A 16,416-nucleotide genomic window follows, 5' to 3' on the forward strand; every position below is an offset into this window, starting at 1 on the left:
ACCTAATAGGAGGAAGATGTATGAAAATTGTCAAGCTCTTACCCTCACAGCTGAGCATGGGATTCTTTCACCCATCCATTCATTCACTCACTATTCAGTTAGGCCTCCTTGTGCACTTGATATAATTTGCCAGCCCAGTTCCAGGCACTGGGGAAGCACTACTGAACGTAGAAAACATCTCTGCCCTCCTGGAATTGATATTCTAGTGGGAGAGGCCCAGAGGAGACAAAGAACGGGGCTGGGCAGCAGTAAGAAGTAAAGAAAAGGACACAGAAAACCTGTGCTCAAATCCTGGCTCAGCCTCTACCTTGCTGTGTGACTTTGGACAGAGTGTTTCACCTCCCTGGGCTTCGGTTTCCACATTTGTAAAACAGGAGTAATTGCCCAGCCCGGCATCAAGAGATGAGTCTCCACTGAGGAACTAGGGGAAGGGGCTCCTCCCCGCTGCTCAGCTTTCTTCCTGAGACTCAGGGCTGGGGAGCTAGAAGAGGATGGGGGGTCCCACCTACCACTTCTACTCAACCACGATGCCCAGCCCAGCATATCCCAAAGCTACAAACCTGGAAATGCCTGCCCCACCTATTCAAGTCTGGCCCTAAGGTGGGGCAATAGCTCTGCATGTCTTCTCCAGCCCTAGACCCTCCAAACTAGGACCCTGAGATCCTGGTTCTTCCAGTCACCCTCAGGGTGCCATCTGGGGATCTAGGCAGCCTTGTTGTTGGAGAAGACCACCTTCATCCACTCATCCACTTTCTGTTTTAAGCAATCAGCCAGGCAACAAACGCTCATCCGGCACTGACTGTGTGGCAAGCCCACGCTAGGTCCAGGAGCTCAAGGGTGTGTCAATTTCTTTAGCAAACATTAAACATCCTCTGTTCTAGGCTCTGTGCCTGGCCCTGGGGACAAAGCGATTCATTGATTTGTTCAAGGTTTAGAGTGCCTGCCATATTCCCTATGCTGAGTGTCAAACAAATATCGAGGCCCTATTCTGTGCCAAGCACTACGACAGGTGCAGGGAACAAAGACCCAGGGGCTCCCTGAGCACCAGCGCAGAGCCAGGTGTACCACACGGATGGGAGGACGGCGGCCAGCATTCTGTATGCGGACCTGAAACCCAGAGTTTCTCCCTGTGGCTAATGAATCATTGGGCTTCACAAGAGAAGTGCGAACAGAACCCCTTGTCCACGAATTTGCTAATTGAGCTCCTCGAACTCAGACATTAACCTGCATTACCATAAATACTGCAGAGAACAGCCGTCCGCTATTGATGCTCAGTGCTAATGGAGAAAACCGGTCGAGGAATAAAACTGAAATGGAATCATAAAACCTTATTTTCACCATTAATTTGAACCTAGTCTTCCCTAAATACCTTCGGCTAAATCTTTCTATAGCGTTCCAGGGCTGGGAGAGGGGGTGTGGGAGCCAAAAGAAGGGAGCGGCTGTGCTGTGGAGGCTGGGGGTGGGGATCCTGGAGCTGGAGGGCTGGGGTGGAGCGGCCCTGGGCTGGCTGGCCTGTCTGCTCTGCTTCACTGGGGGCCAGCCAGCCCTGGTCCACGGCAGACAGAGGTGGGTTTTGGTGATGAGCAAAGCCGTCTCCACACATGGAGAGGAGTGAGGGGTGGGAAGAACAAGGTTGACGGAAGGGCAGACAGAGAGGAAGGCAAGAGTGACCCTTTGGCAGGTGGATAGGAAGAAAGCACAGGCGCTGAAAGACAGATGGGCTGCTGGCCTGACCAAAAAGACCGTTAAGGAACAGACAGACCAATAGGTGGAGGAGAGAGATGGGAGGCCGTCTGACCACTGGGAGGACGGACAGAGAGACCTGATGGCGAAACAGAGAGCAAGACCGATGGACAGACTGACAGACAGAAGGACAGCCAACCTGACCTGACCCACGAGAAGCCTGACGACCGACAGGCAGACGGACAGCATCATAGGCAGACAGACGGGCACAGTGACAGTCCGAGAAGCAGATCAAGGGGGAGGCAGGTGGCCAGTCTGCCCGTTGAGAAGGCAGATGGACAGATGGACTGAAGGGCCATGGCAAGCGGAGGCTGGGTTTGGGGCAGAGGCTGGTTGCTAACCCTCCCTGGATGCGCTTAGGGGGAAGGGAAGGGGAGAGGCCTGGTGGATGTCTTCTTCTTGCGTGTCAAACCCAAACCCCTTGCGTGAGGGAGTCTGGCGTGCAGGGTGCTCCCCTGGGCCCCAGGCTTCCCGGCCTCTTCCCCTCCTTCTCCTCCTCCCAGCCACGTGCAGCGTCTGGCACGCAAGGCAAGAGTCTCAGAGTTGCTGATGAGGTGTGCTCCATGGTTGGAAGGTGGGGGCAGTGCCTGGACCCCTCCCTGGGTCACCAGGGCTCAGATCCAGCGAGGGGTCCTAGCCCTGGTCTGCCACCCCTTTGCCTCATGTGTATGCTCTAACCCTCACCACCACTCTCTGTGGAAGGTTCTACTATTACCTCTGTTTAACAAAGCATCAAACTGGGCTCAGAGAGGGGAAGTACCTAGGCCAAGGACTCAGCATGAGGTGGTGGGAGCCAGGCTGCCCATAGGAAGCCCAGGTGGGCACCAATCCTCAGCAGTCAGTGGGGCTGGCAGGTCCAGTTTCCTTGTGTCTGGGCAGTGTGTCTACCAACCCCTGGAGTTCGCCATAGGAAACCTCCCAGCTCTTAGACAGAGGACTCTTCCTTCCTCCGGGATCAGCTTTTCCAGTGACCAAGATGCCTTTGGCCTCCATCTGAGGGACTGCCATCTGCCTCTCAGCTGGATGCAGAGTTATGTGGGCAAACCCCCAATAACCAGAGCCCTGATCACTCTGACTGTTGCTTGTTCTTTGCTCCATGAACATGGCTGGTTGGGAAAAATTTGAGACTCCCCTAAGGAGTACCCTGCTTTTCCATGAATGGAGCCTCAATTCCCATCCCCTTGATTTTTATCCATTTCTCTTTCAGGTCATCAAGTGCTCAGGACAAGAAATGCTTCCATTCATCAATATAATGGTAGTAGTAGTAGCAGCAGCAGTAGCAGCAGTAACAGCCATCAATGGAGTGTTCAGTGAGAGAAGATAAACTATGTTCTGAACTCCAGATACATTAACTCACACCTCACAGTGGGTCTGCGAGGCAGGCCTCTTCCCCATTTTACTGGAGGGAAAGCTAAGTCTAGGTGGCTTCTCTACAGTCTCATAGTGAGAGGCAGAGCCAGGATCTAGATTCTGCTTAAACCCAAAGCCTGGGCTAGTTCTGCTGCCCCAGACAGGCTTGGAGATGCAGCCGGAGCTTGGTGGGGCTTCTGAGAGCCATGACTGGACCATGGGCAGTACAGGGGGAGGGGAAGGGGGCGGCAGATGGTGGGGCAGGGCAGGTCAGAGAACCCACAGAGCTGGGAGGCAGGTGGCTTGGTGACTTAGAGACAGCTTCCTCCACCACCCTGGGTTGCTGTAGGTGAGAATTACTGTCCCATCCCTCATGAAAGAAACATCAGTGTTAATCGGATCAGGCCCCATACCCTGTGCTGGGCATCTCATCCATTTTTAATTTATTTCTTCCTTAAAACTTAACCCATGGAGAGGAGGTGGGGGAGGGGTAGCTGGGAGAAGGCTATGGAGGGATGTGGGCGAGAGGATAATTCCACACCTTCTGGATGCATCCAGGGAGGCTTTGTAGCACAGCAGTTTGGAATCACATACATGGGGGTGATTTCAGCTCTTTACTTGCTAGCCATGTGACCTTGAAGAAGTCATTTCCTCTCTCTGTGCCTCAGTTTCTTCCTCTAGAACATGAGGCTAATGATATCCATGCCCATAGGTTGTGCCAGGCACATAATAACATGAAAAAAAAAGTGAAAATGAAGTTGCTCAGTCGTGTCTGACTCTTTGTGACCCCATGGACTGTAGCCCACCAGGCTCCTCCATCCATGGAATTTTCCCCAGAGTACTGGAGTGGATTGCCATTTCCTTCTCCAATAATAGGCACATAATAGGTGTTTAGTAAATTGCAGCCATTGTGCCTAAGGGCTGGTCCGAAAAATGGAATGTTTTGTCATTCTCATTGCCTGGAAACGCCTTTCTTCCTGAGGCAAAATGATCCTTCATTGAAGGGACTCTGACCCTAATAAGGGGTTCTTAAGTAGAGTTGAAATCTCTCTTTCTGAAACCTCAACCTTCTGACTGTGGGAGGAAATAGCCCAAGCCTGTTTCCCAGGACAGCCCCTCCAGGATCTGAAGACAATGATAGGAAATGTTCCCCTGTCCTTACTGGGGTCTTGCTACAGTTTCTAGTTGCCATAGCTTCCAGAACCCCCTTCAACATAGTATCTTCCCCTTAACACACCCAAGGGTTTGTTTTTCTCCTCCAGCACAGTCTAGAAAATATTACTGAACCAGGACATAAGCTGCCTCAGCTTCACTTAGTCCACAAGACACTGAATCAAAAGTATTTGGACAAGAAGAGAGGTAAGTCTCTAGATATGCCAGGCCAGCATGGAGCATGGCAGGAACTCAGTACTTCCAATAATCCAGCCTCAGTCCCTCCCAAAGTCCAGAGGTGGCCTTAGAGGCAGGCGCCTTCAGATGTAGCTTCAGCACCAAGGACAGCTCCACCGGGTTTGGCGGAAAGATTGTCCAGCTGGGTTTGAGGCTCAGCACAGTTCAGGCAAGGTGATGGCTCCAGACCTCAGACAACTGGCTCAAGGCCGGTAGTTATCTGGTTGCAGGGTGGAAATGCTGAGTAACTGTTGAATGAGTGCTTGATTGAGCGCCTTGGTTTCAGTCAGGGCCAAATTATGGAGCATAAATTCAGAAATTGGAGACCTTGAGGGGAAAGCAATTTGGGCCTGAAGTTAGAGGCAAGAGTCTTATCTCATCTGAGCCTTAGTTTCCCCAGCTGTGAAAGGATGGGGAGAAGAATGGAGATATAGAAAAGGCCTGGCATATAATCCTTTTGAGACTTGACCTTTCTTGAGGATAGAGAGGAGTGTCTGCCTGGCCTGTGAACGATGCTGGGAGGATCTCAGAGGAGGAGGCAAATGCATGTGTTAAACTGGATTCCTGGGGCTCTGCTGTGCATCTGAAGTTGGGCATTCCATGTCTGGGATATCTCTGTGAGTATCCTTACACTGAGGCCGAGTGATTCCTATTCTGAGCATCTTGACGGACATGCAGTTCTGTCATTGGGGGAGAGACTAGGGGAGGGAGGGAATCAGGTGACCATCTGAGCTTGGCATGCGTGCATACATACACACACATACACACACACACACACACAAATGCTCTTACCACCCTCTACATACTCTCATACTGTCACCCTCTACACCACTCATATGCTCAGTCACACACTGATTCATGTCACAGTCATGGAAATGCATGTATATCACACACACGTATAATCACATATACAATAGTATTGAACGTGAAGTCACTCAGTCATGTCCAACTCTTTGCGACCCCATGGACTGTAACCTACCAGGTTCCTCTGTCCATAGGATTTTCCAGGCAAGAGTACTGGAGTGGGTTGCCATTTCCTCCTCCAGGAGATCTTCCCAACCCAGGGGTTGAACCCAGGTCTCCCACATTGCAGGCAGATGCTTTACTGTCTGAGCCACCAGGAAAGCCAAATACAATAGTATACCGGCTCCAATCACACACATTTGTATGTTTCATGTATTTTGGTCACTGGGTTCTACATACAAAGACATCCATTAACTTCAGCCACCCTCACTTTCACGGCTTATACTTACTCATCAGAGTCATACTCCAGAGACCCAGGCACACGCAATCCTAAATCAACAGTCATATATCCTCATGGAGATAATGTTACACATGCCCTTTTGCATAGTCACATGCCACCACATGCACAAAAATGCCTGTGCAATCTCTCAGAGTCACTGAAACACAAACCCATAGCATTAGGCACCACCCCGCTCCCTGGTCTGCCCCTTCCTTCATCCTCCTTGTCCAGTGAGCCTGGGCTGCTTTCCCAGGTGTGATCAGCTAACTGACTGGGTGACTCCTGATCTTAGGACAGGGTCCACATCCCTAACCACCCCCTCCAGCACACCTCACCACTGCCCCTCCCCGCAGGGGTCAGAATGACTTAGTTTGGGTCCTGGTTCACCACTCACCAGCTCGGAGCAAAGTTTCCTGTGCCTTGGTTTCTTTACTGGTATAAACGGGATGCTGACAGCAACCTTCTCATAAGGCTGCTGTGCGGACTGGAAAGCACGCCTGGAAACGCTTGTCACCATGTCTGGCACATGATACAAGGGTGGTAAATCGTGACTCATGAGTATTAATAACAGTAAGCCAGCCATGTAGGTTCCCATTAGATGCCACACAGACAGCCTTCTCCCCAGAGCCCCCTTCACATAAGTGGGTGGAGGTGGGGACAGTTGCTTTCAGCATCCAAAGACCATGTCCGCTTTGGGAGGGAGGGGCTGCCCCGGGCTCCTTTCCCCTCACTGCCCTGGCCCCCACCCTTGGGTCACCTTGGCTATGCCCCCACTTGAACTTTCTCCTGATGGTTCCCAGCCTCCTTCGCCTGGATCTGCATCACCTCGACCCCTGCCAAGGCCTCCAGCCCGCTTCTTCTTCCCTTGGGCTCCTGCTATCTCAAAGCCGGGAGGTGGCTTTCTGGTTTATTTTATTTGATGCTGGGCCCCTCACTTTTGGTATTCTGAGAGAAGCTCTTGCACTAATCTCCCCACTCTAAATGCTCGTCACATTTCTCTTAAAGCCACAGGAGCTCCCCCCACCCCATTCCCATCTTTTATTCATCACCTTCCACCAGTCCCAACACAGGAGACATGGAAATGCAAACCCTCCAAGGACTGCGAATTTCGTGCCAGCAGCTGACCCTTCGCCAGCCACCTAGGGTGGGAGAGATGAAGGTATCCTAACGAGGTGTCTAGGCATTGGGGATGGAGTTGGAGAGCTGGTCGTCCATGGGCCTGGGCCATCACCCCCTAGGCAAAATGAGAGCTAGGGGAACAAGGGTAAGGGGGCTTCCCTGGGGGCTAGGATGCTAGCCCACCCTTGCCTGCTTCCAAGGCCTCACCCACACTCACCAACTGCCTCAGCCTTGCACCATCCCAGAGACGCCCAGTCACCCTCCTCCAGTCATAGACACTGTTCCCATGTCTTACCCTCATATCATCTCCTGATCCTCATGACAAGCCTGTGTAGTGTGTGGTGTATTGACCCCATGTGATGGGTTCAAGGTCATGTGGAAGGGAGGATGAAGAAACTGACCCTGAGACAAAGCAGATGCCCAGGGCCCCAGGAAGGGTCATTTGCCTGTGCTTCTATCATTCACTGAATTCTGACCATGATCCAGCCCTGGGCTGGGTACTGGAGTTGTCTGGCTACATAGGGACATTCTTGGCCTTAACCAGTGGTGATTAATCACAGTGCCATGTAAGTGCTTTCATAGGAAGCCTAAGGATCTGTGGCGGAGAAGGCAATGGCACCCCACTCCAGTACTCTTGCTTGGCAAATCCCATGGACGGAGGAGCCTGTTAGGCTGCAATCCATGGGGTCGCTAAGAGTCGGACACGACTGAGCGACTTCACTTTCACTTTTCACTTTCATGCACTGGAGAAGGAAATGGCAACCCATTCCAGTGTTCTTGCCTGGAGAATCCCAGGGATGGGGGAGCCTGGTGGGCTGCCATCTATGGGGTCGCACAGAGTCGGACACGACTGAAGTGACTTAGCATAGCATAGCATAGCAAGGGTCTGTGGGCACTCAGAGAAAGGAGGCATCCAGCCCTAAGTCAGGGGAGGGGGGTACCAGAGTTTGAGAACTTCAGTATGGGGAGGAATTAGTCAGAGAGGAAGGGAGAGGAATATTCCTCTAATGGAACACACACAGCACAATCACAGAAGAGGCTGAGAGTGTTTACGAACCTGCAAGTGATTTCTTGTACCTGGAGGGTCCTCTGTGTGTTTCAAGGGATGAGACAAGATACACCGGTGGGGCCAGGTAAGAAAGTTCTGCTTGATGCCTTGGAACATCTCTTCCCACGCCTCCTCTAAACCCCAGCTGCACCGTCTGTCTTCCTCTCCCCAGAAGTTCCCTCAGAGGACTAGGAGGTTTGGCCAGCTTTGCCCACACTGAGGGACCAGAGGGTCATTCTTCCTGGTGCTTCTGTGCTTCTTCAGAGGAGTCCAGGTAGAAAAAGACTTGCTCCAAAGAGAGATGATACTAATGGTGAAGATTCAGACATTGTGTCTGATTAAAGGGTAGGGTCCTTATATATTTGAGAATTTCCTTTTGCTCCTCAAATGGCTCCTCTAGGTAATTTGTTTTCCTTCATCAGGTGGTTCCTAGAATGGTGATGCCAAGTACAGGAAGTGGAAGAGAGTCCAAAGCTGCTTTGGGAAGCCTTCCATTAACTCACGCTATGAGAAGTTGGGTGGCCTAGGTTCAGAACCAGGGTGCGTCTCTAATGCTGTGCAAACTCGGGTGAATCCTCTCTGGGTAAGTCTAGGTTTCTCTATTTAAGAAACATAAAGGGGATGTTGCTGGTCATCCAGTAGCTAGCCTCTGAATTTCCACTGCAAGGGTGGGGGTTCCATCCTTGCTTGGGGAACTAAGATCCCACATACCACATGGCCAAAAAAAGAAAGAAAGAAAGAAAGAAACATGGAGGGTGTGGAGAACGAACAAACTGGTCCTCTCAAAGCTCTCTGATTTTATAATAAGAGCAAAGGAACTTATTCCAGTTTTCTATGATCCTATAATTTGGCTTCTCTATTTTCTTTAGCCTGTGAGCATCTTGAGGGCAAAAATTATCTCATTTATTCCAGAATTCACAGATTCAAGCAAGGACCTGTCACATAAGAAATGCTCGGTAAATATACAATCATTCATTTATTCATTCAACAAACATCTGTTTACATACAAATGAAAGCCACCAGTGTGCTGTGTGCTAGTGTTAAAGCATTGAGTAAATTAGATACCATACCTGCTTGTTGGAGTATGTTGAGTGATAAGGGCAGAAGATAAGTAAATAGACAATGTATAACTTCAACAGGTTTTAAGTGCTATAAAAAGAATAACCTTGTGTAACATAGCAGAAAGTGACTCAGGAAAAGGCAGTCGTTTTAGGGGTTGATTATTTTGAAGACATGGAGGAACATTCCAGGCAGGAGGAAGAGCTCATGCCAACACCTGGTGTGTTCAAGAAATCAAAAGAAGGGTTTGAATGAGGGGGAGGTTGGGTGGAGGGAGGTTGCTTTAAAGCTGGAGCAGGTTTGCTTTAGGCCAGGTGAGGACTTTAGATGTCATTATCAACTTGATAGAAAACTTTTGGAGGGGTTGTAACCCCTCCAAAAGAAGGGGTTTGTGTTGTGAAGATCCCTTTGGCCAGAATCCCTTGTGCAGAATGAATTATGGGGGTGAGAGAGGAAGAAGGGACACCTGTGAAGAGGCTCCCACAGGTGTCCAGAGGAGAGGGGGTGTCGGTGGCTCAGACTTGGCGGCAAGTGTGGAATAAATGGTTAGATAGAACCCACCCAGATTCTATGACCTGCAGGTGCACCCAGTCACTGGGGTCTAGCACCCTGGACAGCGCACTCCACTCATTCCCAGAAGGGCTGATTCTGGGTTTCTCCCAGACACGAGATTCCTCAGAACACCCTCCATTGTGGTTTTAAAACATTTTAATTTCTAATTAGAAAATGTTCCAACATACAGGAAAATCAGAAAATACAGTAACATACAGGTATGTGCCCACCCAGGTTAAATGGGTGTTAACATTTTGTCATATTTGCTTCAAAGCCCTCTCTCTTTTTAAAAAAAGAAAATGGATGGAACACGATCAATACAGCTCAATACCTCTTTCCTCCTTGCCTTTTCTCCACAGAAGTAACTAAGCTGAAGCTGATGTTTACCGTCCCAGGCATGTGTCATCTTCTATTTATGCATGCAAAACCTGTAAGTCTATTGTTACATATATTTCAAAAGTTTATATAAATGGTATAATACTGTACACATTTCTTTGCCATTTATTTTTTCATTCCATATTTATGTTCTGGAGATTTACCATATTGGGAACATGTTGATCTAGTTTGTTCATTTTAACTGTGATAGATGATTTCATTGTGTTTATAAAGCAGCTTATTTTCCTGTTCTCTTGCTGAGAGGCAGTTAGACTGCTCCTCACTTTTCTATCACATACTAAGATGTGGTGAATATCCTTGACCACATATCCTTTTGCACACGAATATGAGTTTCTCCAGGGCTTCCCAAGTGGTGCTAGTGGTAAAGAACCCACCTGCCAATGGAAGAGACATAGATTCAGGTTCGACCCCTGGGTTGGGAAGATCCCCTGGAGGAGGGCATGGCAACCCACTCCAGTATTCTTGTCTGGAGGATCCCATGGACAGAAGAGCCACAGTCCATAGGGTCGCAAAGAGTCAGACACAACTGAAGTGACTTGGCATGCACGCACACCTGAGTTTCTCTAGGATGCATGGAAAACATTCTGGGTTCTGCACCCAGATTCTATGACCTGCAGGTGCAACTCATCCCCCAGCTGCTGTGAGTGCTGGCTGCTAGGGATTCACAGCTGCTCACAGCTTCTTGGGAACTTCTTTATTCAGGAAGTTATAAGTTACCCACCACCCTGCCCCCTACATTGGGCAGCCCACAGTCAATGACTGATGGATACAGCCAATGATTGATGGATAAGTCTTATCCGTCAATGACTGATGGATAAGCCAATGACTGGTGCAAAAGCCTGGCCTCTTTGCCTCAAGGCAGATTCACTCTGCAACGTTACTAATGCTTCAGAGCTCCCCATGGGGTCAGATTGAAGATAATCTCCAGCTGAGAACCTACCATCACTTAACATTTCTTCCTACCCTATCTGCCTGACCCTCTCTCTCCACCTGAGAGTCCTCCCTCTAGAAACCACCTGCACAAGGATCTCGGGCACTGCTTAGGGGACCTAACTTCAGACAGGCACACACCTAACCTAAGGCAGAGCCACTATGTCTCAGATTTGCTCATCTTAAAACGGTTTCCAAATTGTTCTCCAAAGTAGTTGTACCAATTTACGTTCCCACCAGCAGTTTACAAACATTGCTGACCGCCCCCACCCACCACACTCATCTATTCCAGTGTTATAGACTAATTTTGCCAATCAGATTGTGTAATATGCTAATTTTTGTTTTAATTTGCATTTCCGTGCTCACTAGTGATATTGAGAATCTTGTTACTATCTTTATTGGCGTTCAAATTTCTTCTCCTGTTATTTGTCTGTTCACATCTTTTGTCCATTTGCTTACTGCTTTGGAATGTCTATGGTAAATTGATTCTTTGAGGCTTAAATTTTTTATTTTGGAGACTAATTCTCTCTTGGTTGGTTATCCAAGTTGAAAATACCTTCTGCCAGCTGTGGCTTTAACAAATTTGCTTATTTTTTTGTCATGTAGACATTTTTGACTTTAAGAAAATAAGATTTATCATTTCCTTTCATTTGTGTTTGTGTCTTATTTATTTTCTACTCTGAGATCTTCAAGTTATTTCCCTGTTTTGTTTGAAAAGCTTTGTACTCTGCTTTTTATACTTACTGATAGGACTTTGATCAACCTGGAACTTATTTTGTGAGTGGTGTGAATGGGGATGTACTTTTATCTTTTTCCATGGGAGTATTTAATTGTCCTAACATCACTCATTGACTACCATGTTTCAAACACTCAGATACATTTGGATCTGTTCTTGTCATTATTCTGCTCTTTTTCTCTGTTTCTCTATTCCTGGGACCAAATCAAATAATTTTAATTATTTAAAGCTTTGTAGCAATTATTGAGATCTAGCAGGGTAAGTTTTCCTTCCTCTTCCTCTTCTTTCTTCTTCAAAATTGCCTTAGCTATTCTGGGTTCTTTATTATTCCATATGCATTTTGGGATGACCTTGTCAAGCTGCAGAGAAAACCTCATTTCAAATCTTATTGGGTATAAAATGTATAGATTAAATTGGAGTCTACTGGCCAACTTGATAATAGGGAATCTTCTCACCATGAGCACAGTTTGTTTCTCCCATGGCTGTTATTCTTTCTCTCCTCTGTGTTCCACCCTTGCACAGGGGGCTGCCTGGGAAATGACTCTCCAAACCCTTCTCATCCTCCAATGCCCAGGTGAACACTCCCTCCTCCAGGAAGTCCTTGATGATAGCCCTGGCTCTCCAGGCTCAGTCGCCCTCTCTCTCTTTCTCCTTTGACATCCTCTAAACCTGCTGTGTGTACCATTTTCTGGACATAGCCTCCTGGATCTGATCGAGGGAACCATTTTTGGGCTCTCTGTACCTCCACCTGCTCTCAGCTTCTGAACAGAAGGGGCTGCATGTCCATCTTTGTATCCCCAATGGCACCCAGTCCATGGTGGGTGCTCAGTAGGCTCTGATGGTTGGTCCTTAGAGAAGACAGGTGTGTAGTAACACACTCTTCCTCACAGGAAACTGCTGGTTCCATGGGGCAGAGCCTGGAGCAGAGCTTGGGGTTTTAGAGGGATACACATCTGGCTTGAGATCAAACAGCTCTGGCTTACGTGAGGGTTCTGCCATATGGGACACTGGCCTGTCTGAGAAGGATTGTTAGTGAGACTGTAGGGAACACACTACATGGGTTTCCTCTCTGGTCCTCCTTTCCCAAGTTGGAGGAGGGGCAGGAATGAAGACCCTTCCCTCAGCTGGAGAGGTAGCTGGAGATCACTTATTTGCTCACCAACAAGCCCCCGGGGGTATTTTCCCCAGATATCTGAGCCACTGACTCAAATGGACACAGCTGGGCTCTGCTCTGTCTCAGGCCACCGGCCTGTCTCCTGCCGCTCTTTCCTCTCTCGGGGAGCAGAGGCGTGTCCTAAGCCCCTGATATAACTACGGAAGCTGCCTGTATCCTGTCTTCCCTTCCCTGCCCTATAGCACCCAGGTGTCTCAATGGACTCCCTGTTCCCAGGGCAGCTGTTTGCATGGGAAGACCTTTCCTCACACAGTCCTCCTCCAGGGGAGTCCCCAAGAGAACGCAAGGTCAGGGCAATCAAGCTCCAGGGTTAAGCGCCATCTGCAGTTCACAGAAGAGAGAATTAGGGATGCTTCCTAGCAGAGGATGTGCTTCGGAGTTGGACAAACCTGGGTTTCAATTCAGACTCCCATAAACTTGACTTTAGGCAACTTGACTTCTGTATAACTCAGCCTCCTCTAATAACAAAATGCGCACATGAATCCTACCTCCTAGGATAGATGAAGACCAGAGAGGGGGGGAAATGTATGGGATTCGTGCAGTAGGTGCACAGCATAAGGCTGCTCCTTCCTTCCCAGGAGAGGTCAGAGTTGTGGGGATGGAAAGAAACGGGAGACACAGGCAAAGATGAGGCAGAATTTATTCTCCTTGTGGGCGAGTACAAGGTTCAGGATGGAGCCCACAGAGAGGCAGGTCCCTGGGGTGCCCCACGCTATGGGCAGGGGCCACACTTTTCCAAGTGCCAGGCCCACTGTGTGCCCCCGGCCATGAGGATCCAGAGTCCAGGAACCGGGCGAGAGTGGGATGGTGGGAGGAAGACAGGGTCCTCCCCAGATCGTGTCCTGACCACGTTTCCGACTTCCATAGGAAGGAAGAACAGCTCGGCGATATAGTAATATAATATATAGAGGTGTAGAGAGCTGGCCGCGGCACCTGGGCGGGGCTGAGGCTCCCCGAATTATTGCAGGAGGGAGAGGGGGCTCAGTGCTGGCGTCTCCGCGGGACAGCTGTGCTGGCTACGGGGAGGGCTGGGCGGGGTGGGGGGCGCTGGGCTCGTTCCTCCCTGGGGGCTGGCAGGGCTCACCGAGTATCCTGCTTGGTGGGGTTCCGTGGGCCCTGCCAGCTTCCCCTGGGATGGGGCTTTCTCACCCTGGGTGTTTTTTTTTTATGTGCTTTGAAGACCATTTTTGCATTGTCAGGAGTGAGGAAAAAAAATATTCTGACATGGTAGAAAAAAGATATTTACATACCCTGGTGGGCCGCAAGGGGGAAGGTCAACTGAGTCGGTGGGGGCGGGGGGGGTGGGGTGGGGGCTTCCCAAGTCCCTCCCACCCACATCCGTCTGTGTGGGAGGATTTGGGGGAAAGAGCCCCTGGCTGAGGCGCAGCTCTGAAACTCTGAAGCTGCCGTGTGACCTTGGACAAGGCACACACTCCCTTGGTCTGCCCAGGAGGTGAAGGAGGGGTGGACTTGGGGCTGAAAAACTAGAATCTTATGGTCCTTGATCCTAGGCATGGGGCCGGGGGGTGGGGCTGGGGGAGCGCAGGCCAGGGCTGGGCAGTGACGTTGGCAGAGGCCCTTCCAAGTGAGAAGCCCTGGGCTGTGGAGGGGTACCAAAGACTAGGGGGAAGGTGGTGGCCCCTGGTCCCTGGCCAGGTAGTCAAGTTCAGCTGAGGGCATCGCGTGTGCGCCCTGGTGATGCCTGCACAGAAAGGGGCCAGGGAGGCTGGCCGGGAACCCTGTTTTCCTGTTGAAGCAGTGATGGGAGCCAGGTGGGGGAAGCAGGTGACCCCCGCCCCTACCAGCTAGAGGGAGGGCTCAGACCTGAGATAGAGCCGGGGATGGGCCCATCCGGGCGGAGAACTAGGGTGGGCCTGGTGCTGGTGAGGTTTGGAAGTAGCCCCTAGCTCCAGCCTCCAGGTGTGCGGGAGGGGCTGAGCCTCTCCCCAGACCCTGTGGGTGCTGGGACCCGGGCCCACATTCGAGGGGCAGTGTCACACCGAGCTCCTCGCTCACACATCCTCACGCTTGTGACACGCTATCCACAGTCACACACACACGCGCCCCCAGCCTTAATGAATAAGCACAGTCACCAGAACTTGCACACATCCATGGGGGACCTGAAAGATGGGCACACACACACACACACACATGATCACACATGTTCACCAGGGCTCCCACGACCTCGTGAGAAGGTGAGTGCGCGCACACACACACTTGCACGCACACGGAGGCAGGTGAGCGACATCTCAGGGGCCTTGACGCTCCAGCTTCTGGGAAAGAGAAGGCCCTCTGCCCTCTGCTGGGCGCCAAATCCCCTTCCCAGGTGGCCTGACCCCGGATAAGTCCGGGTCTTGCGGCGGCATCCTCGGTCTCCCTGGCACCTGAGCGGAAGGCAGCTGAGGCGGAAGGGCAGAGGCCTGGGACCGCCCACCTCGCGAGTCCTCCGAGGGCGGCAGACGGGGCCCCGGGGCTGAGTTTAGGTCAGAGGTGCCGGCGGGGCCCCTGGGTGCTGGTCAGCTGGGCCCTCATGGTCTGGATGCTGCCCAGGATCTTCTTCTGGTGGCCCATGAGGGTGATGCCCAGGGCACGCACGTCCCTGGAAAGGAAGGCGGTGCTGACCTGGGAGGCTGGGACCCCTCCTGGGAGCTGCCGTGCTCAGCGGCTCCGCCTCTGACCCCGCCCCCTGCCCTCTGCCCTCCTCCGGTCCCAGTAGGCCCACCACACTCACTGAGCGTTCATACGGAGCACCATGCCCAGGGAGGAGTAACCCCCGGCAGCGAAGTGGTCCCGGTAGCGGCCCATGCGGATGGAGTCCAGCCAGTCTCCCACGGTGAGGCCCCCGCTGCCACCCCCGCCCCCTCGGAGGTCAAAGCAGCTCCGGGCAAAGGCAGGGGGTGGACACCTGAGGCACAGGGGCCCTAGGTAAGGCTCCTGCCAGAGACACTGGCAGACTGGAGACACTGGCACCCGCCACCGTCAGGTTCGGCAGCAGCTAAGGGGTTTACCAGGGCTTGGAAGGAGAGGGGTGAACAGGGGTCAGGGGCCCAGACTGGGTCTGGTCCGGGGGTCCAGGCTGAGTGGTCCCGAGGCCTGGACGAAGCCGGGGCCTTGTTCAGGGCAAGCGGGGAGGGCAGCCGGGCTTGGGCGGGGCTGGGGTGGGTGCCAGGCACCTGTGCACGGTGGCTGTGGCCCTGAGACTCTCAGGGCTGTGGATGAGAGAATCCAGGACACTGACGATCTGTGAGAAGCGAGGCCGCTGGGCGCGGTCTTTGTGCCAGCAGTCAAGCATGAGCTGGTGTAGTGCGTGGGGGCAGCCCATGGGCGCAGGCAGGCGGTAGCCCTCCTCCACGGAGCTGATGACCTGCGGGGGAACACGGCGCTGGGCTGGAGCGGCCCTCTTGCCCCCAGGCCCCAGAACGCCACTGCCCAGCCAGGCTCCGGCACTCACGTCCCGGTTGGTCATGTTCCAGTAGGGCCGCTCCCCGTAGGCCAGCACCTCCCACATGACCACCCCGAAACTCCACACGTCGCTGGCCGAGGAGAAGGTCCGGAAGGCGATGGCCTCGGGGGCCGTCCAGCGAATGGGGATCTTGCCTCCCTGTGACGGACACACGCGTGTTGAGAACACCTCCCCAGCCTGACCGGGAGCTGAGAGCAGGGGTCCGGGCTGGGAA

The 16,416-nt window shown here is 51.8% G+C and overlaps 1 protein-coding gene across 2 annotated transcripts in view; it reads right to left on the reverse strand.

Moving 5' to 3' along the window:
• Positions 1-13,362: 13,362 nt before the first annotated feature.
• Positions 13,363-16,416, reverse strand: part of EPHA8 (EPH receptor A8) — a 35,550-nt gene continuing 32,496 nt past the window's right edge. For both annotated transcript variants that reach the window (XM_061393841.1, XM_061393837.1), the window contains 4 exons: positions 16,191-16,340; positions 15,913-16,103; positions 15,471-15,644; positions 13,363-15,338 (listed from right to left, as the gene is read on the reverse strand). In XM_061393841.1, the coding sequence (XP_061249825.1) occupies positions 15,224-15,338; positions 15,471-15,644; positions 15,913-16,103; positions 16,191-16,340 (630 nt within the window). In that variant the 3' untranslated portion in view covers positions 13,363-15,223. The remainder of the gene's footprint in view (positions 15,339-15,470; positions 15,645-15,912; positions 16,104-16,190; positions 16,341-16,416) is intronic.

This window comes from Bos javanicus, chromosome 2 (assembly GCF_032452875.1).
Source record: "Bos javanicus breed banteng chromosome 2, ARS-OSU_banteng_1.0, whole genome shotgun sequence".
Classification (NCBI taxonomy): Eukaryota; Metazoa; Chordata; class Mammalia; order Artiodactyla; family Bovidae; genus Bos; species Bos javanicus.